Source organism: Suricata suricatta, chromosome X (assembly GCF_006229205.1).
Source record: "Suricata suricatta isolate VVHF042 chromosome X, meerkat_22Aug2017_6uvM2_HiC, whole genome shotgun sequence".
In the NCBI taxonomy this organism is placed as follows: Eukaryota; Metazoa; Chordata; class Mammalia; order Carnivora; family Herpestidae; genus Suricata; species Suricata suricatta.
Window position 1 is genome coordinate 39,954,979 of NC_043717.1, and position 4,795 is coordinate 39,959,773.

General features: G+C 48.9%; 1 protein-coding gene across 1 annotated transcript; it reads right to left on the reverse strand.

Annotated features, from left to right (window-relative positions):
- Nucleotides 1-1,041: 1,041 nt before the first annotated feature.
- Nucleotides 1,042-4,535, reverse strand: RBM3 (RNA binding motif protein 3). Its single transcript, XM_029929896.1, has 7 exons — nt 4,427-4,535; nt 3,705-3,816; nt 3,388-3,494; nt 2,646-2,751; nt 2,444-2,549; nt 1,950-2,035; nt 1,042-1,617 (listed from the first exon to the last, which is right to left on the reverse strand). The coding sequence occupies exons 2-6, from the start codon at nt 3,805-3,807 to the stop codon at nt 1,975-1,977; spliced, it is 483 nt and encodes a 160-aa protein (XP_029785756.1). The 5' UTR covers nt 3,808-3,816; nt 4,427-4,535; the 3' UTR covers nt 1,042-1,617; nt 1,950-1,974.
- Nucleotides 4,536-4,795: the final 260 nt, after the last annotated feature.

Below are 4,795 nucleotides of genomic sequence, written 5' to 3' on the forward strand. Positions count from 1 at the left end.
GGAATGAGGCCGGTGTCAGCCTCTTCACTGAGAGCAGAGCCTGCTTGGGATTCTCTCTCCCTCTCTGCCCACCCCCTCCTCTTGCAAGATAAATCTTAATAACATGGAGAAAGTCTTTATTTTTTCATGCTTTATTTTTATAGAGACAGATCATGAGGGGGGAGGGGCAGAGAGAGGAGACACAGAATCTGAAGCAGGCTCCAGGCTCTGAGCTGTCAACACAGAGCCTGACGTGGGGCTCGAACCCATGAAGTGAGATCATGACCTGAGCTGAAGTCAGAGCCTTAACCAACTGAGCCACCCAGGCGCCCCGAGAAAGTCTTAATGAAACAAAACTGTCACAGCATCATTGTGAATCCTTGTGAACGAGAGCTTTGCTAACTGTTCTCAGACTGTACGTGACAATTAAATGTACTTAACTCTGGGGTTCCTGTGTCTCTCGGTTTGTGAGCCCCATTTTGGGCTTTGCACTAACAGTGCAGAGACTGCTTGGAATTCTCTTCTTCTCCTGTTTATGCTCTTTCAAAATAAAAGAAAATGTGAAATGCTCAGGAGGCTAAGGCACACAGGTCAAATAGCTGGAGAGCAGGAGAGCCTGGGGTTTGAATCCTGGAATCTGAGCTCTTGGAACATTTTCCAACCAGGATCCTTCCATGTTTCCCAGGCCAAGGTTTGTTTAGCACACCTCTATCTCCCACCATTTCAAAGAAACTAACTGGAAATGCCATTTATGCCCAGGTTTCACTTTATCTGATGCTTTAATTATCAGGACGAATCCTGTGAGAGCACCCACCTGATGCTCAGAAAAGCTAGGGAGATTCAAACCCAAGCAGCCAGATTCCCAAGCTGACAGTATTCAAAACAATGGAAGAGGTCATCCCAGGAATCCCCCACACTTCACGTATATAGAACCCTAACCAAACTCTGCGACTTTTGGCAACCACTGCTTACCCCCCAAATAAATTCCTTCCTCAAAGCCTTCCTTCTTGACTTCCCATTTTTAGTTTGAAAATTAGGTTGAATAAGAAAGAACAAGATCAGTAAGTTTGCTTTCACATTTCAACTTTTTATTCAGCTCCATGAAGGGCATCCTAAATGCTAAATGAAACAGATATTTTTTGTTCCAGTATTAAAGAAAAAGACACAAGTTCTAAGAAACTTCTGTGTATCAGGGTGGTGACCTTGAATAAAAAACTCCCCCCCAAACCATGTTATTGCAGCTGCATTTAGAAATTGGTTCCTAACCAAGATAAATATTATATACAACAGGCTTTGAAAATGTCCCTAAATGCACATCACTTAGAAAAAGAAAAAGTAAGCAAACATTTTTTGCCATAACCAGTAATCCTGAGAGCCCAAAATAAAAAACTAGTAAATAAGATAAAATACCCAGAAACTCTACAAATGTCCCAAGACTGATCTTTAAATGGCAGAAAACTTTAAAATAGACATATGAAACTTCTTAAAAGGTATTTGTAACAAGCTACCTTGGGAGCTTAATTCAAAAATACAAGTCGATATACTAAAACAGATTTCTCAGAGCAGCTCCAAAATTCTTTATAAAATACAGCCATTTGAAAGGATGTTCCTGGATCAGAAGTTTTATTCCTTGTGTACCTGAGAACAGTACGAAGGGGGAGAACTGTCATGTTGGGAAGGCACAGGCAAACGTGCTCGCCTCCTAGGGTTGACAAGGACTGCTGAAGGCTGGGCGACAGCAATACTGCTTCATCTCCTCCATGCCCAGCGAATGTAGATTACAGGGGAGACAGGCTTTTAGACACGCACCTCCCCCCGCATCAGACTAGCCCTGATAGGCACCTGAGAACAAAGGAGGCCTAGGAAAGGTGTCAGGTGGGACAGCAAAGAATGTGTGGGCAGAAGGGGAGTGGAACGAACATGGCAGGGCTGCTGGACAGAGGTCTGCTCAGTGGCAACACAAGCCTCACCTACGTTAGGTGCACGTGCCTCATCTTAGTTGTCATAATGGTCTCTGTAACTTCCTCCTGAGTAGCGGCAGTAACCACCCTGGCTCCTGGGAAAAAACAGATGTCAGTGTTAACAGGAATGTATCATACACACCTCGATATTAAAAACCATACATGTTTGCATACCCTGTCCTTTTAGGTATGTATTATTAACATGCACTTTGGTGTGTAAAACACGATGTAATCAAGCACAGGAGTATCCTACAGAAGTAACATAATTATGCAGTATACTTACACACGATAAACATCATTATCTACCATATGATACCTATGCCACCTTACAATTAATGCATTATTCAGAACTCGTAACATATTAAGTTTCATATTTATACCTTCATTACATTTTGTATTAAAAAATGCTACTAACACCATAAGGAGGGATTTATGAACTCTCAGGCAGCTGAGCTCTTAAGGAAGCAGTGCCACCAGAGTACCCCAATCCCTTGGCTACCCACCTTCCACCGTAGTCTCTGTTCCTTCCATATTCATATCCATATCCATACCCATACCATCCAGGTCGACTGTCATATCTGTTATTCCAATAGCCCCGGTCCCCACCACCTATAGCAGATTAAGAAGTAGTTAAAAGCCAGTTGTCCAGACAAAGATCACTAACAAGTGGCTCCCTTCCATACCCACCCTTACCACTGCACCTACCTCTATAGTAGCTGTGATCACGTCCATAGGACCCAAAGTAACCTCCTCTAGGCACCCTGGCCGATTTGCCCGCGCGATCCACATGGATCTGGCGACCATCCAGAGACTAGGTGTGAGGAGACACAAGGAGGATGGATTGGTGGTCAGACAGGACAATGGTTAAGGGAGGAATGGGTAGGGCAGGTGGGCAAGAGCCCAGAAACTCCTGCTGGGCACCAGGTTCTGGGGCCATGTTCCAGAGCAACCTCCTTTGACCCACCATGGCTTTATCAGGAGCTACAGAACCCCACAAAACGACCTGAATCCACCGTGTTCCCCCTGCTACTACTTACATCTTGACTGAACTCAAGCCGAGTTCTCCTCCCCACTCCTATAAGCTGCCCCACTATTAGGGCTAGACAGACACCTCTCTTGGTTTGAGACTCCAGAGTCCATCCCAGAAGACTCACGAGGTCCTCTCCGGGCCAGGCCCACAGGTCTGCAGACTCTACTACCTAAGCCCAGAGCAGGTCAACCATCCACAGGTGGCTTCTCGGCCTCATGAAGAACCAGTCGTCGCCTCCCAGGCAGCTCTGTCTGCCGCTGCCCTCCACCCCCTAGAACAGAAGGCAGTCACGCTCCTGTGAGTGGGCACTGCGGGTATGGTGGCCGCGCTGCCCCCAGCAGACACAGAAGGAAAAACAGAAAGAATGGTGGAAGTCGCAGATGGGGGCAGGGCCCCTACGCAGGCAGGAGGCCTCACCTCTCCATTCATGGCTCTCATGGCATGTGAGGCATGCTCTGGGTTGGTGAAGGTGATGAAACCAAAACCCCGGGATCGCTGAGTCTCCCGGTCCTTGACAACGACCACTGGGGAAAAGAGAGAGAATGTGAGTAAAAAGAAACAGAAGCAACAAAAGACCGTCGAGTAGACAATGAACTACATCTTAGGCCTAGAAACAGGAAAAGGGGTATGTGAAAGCCTAGAGTCCTTGTTTTCCTCCTTACGGTTTTCAAAATGCAAGGCACCCAAGACTTTCACGAAAACCCCACTCACCATGCATCTGGCCCATGTCTCACCTTTAGAAATAGGACCGAAGCTGCGGAAGTGATCTGCCAGAGCCCGCTCATCGGTGTTGAAACTGAGCCCTCCCACGAAAAGTTTCCCTTCCTCCGAAGACATGGCAGCGAACTGGAGTACAGCGGGAAAGATGAAAAAGAGTGGGAGAAACCGCGGACGTGGGAAAGAATAAGAAATTGAGCGAAAAAAAAAACGTCGGGAAAAAGAAAAGGAGGCGCAATAGGAAGCAGACACAGCAAACAAGAGGCAACTAAGAACAAAAATAGAAGCCGAAAAGGCGGGAATCTGCGGCGCTGGGTCAGCCAAGCGGCCATTTTCGGGCGCCTTCGCGCATGCCCAGACCACCCTCCACTACCACGCCCGTCATTTTGTGCCGCTGCGCCGATTCAAAACATCCTTGTGGTCCCTCTGCGCCCGCAGAACAAGATGGCTGCGGCCACGTGGGGGCAAGCCCCCCTCCCCCAACTCTTGGCTGTCGCGCGGTCCCCGTCGCCACAGACGTCGCGAACCCCTCACAGCATTCCTCGCACTCGGATGTGGCACACCAGCCTCCCACCAACAGCAAAATTTCGCCCATGAGCACGGGGCCCGCCCACCGAGAAAAGTCCCAGCCTACGTGTCAGAAGTCGTTTCTCTCCCGACTCCAGCACTCGCTCCTGGCCGGCGCTGCGCACATCACTGCGGAGAGGAGCGGCTAACCCGCAAGACATGCACGGCTTACCTGCAAGTTAATCAAGAGGAGGAGGAGACTGCTACCGCCGAGGGGAAGAGAGACTGGGAAGAGAGCCGCGCGGGAACACACTTAATAAAGCCTTCGTAGTGCCTATGTCACGGAACGTCCCGCCCCGCGCGCACAAGCGTGAATGCTCATTGGCTGGGGCCAGAAAAGTGGTAAGGGGGCGTGGAAACGGGTGGGAAGAAGGTACGGCAGAGCAAACGGACCAATATCCTCAACACGCTTCCGGACTTGGAGGCGAGCTTTGTGTAATTGATGCCTCCTGGGGTCCGGATGCCTTAGCTGGCCGCGCACGGATCTTTTCGCTCTTATACCCCTTTTCGTCCGTGACATCACCCTCGCTATCCTTGACCT

Coding starts and splice junctions, on each gene's coding strand:
- RBM3 (XM_029929896.1), bottom strand. CDS start 3,807: ATGTCTTCGGAGGAAGGGAAACTTTTCGTGGGAGGGCTCAGTTTCAAC. Junction 2,550..2,645: donor TGATCACAGCTACTATAGAG/GTAGGTGCAGTG, acceptor AATCTGCTATAG/GTGGTGGGGACCGGGGCTAT. Junction 2,036..2,443: donor AACAGAGACTACGGTGGAAG/GTGGGTAGCCAA, acceptor GTTTTTTCCCAG/GAGCCAGGGTGGTTACTGCC.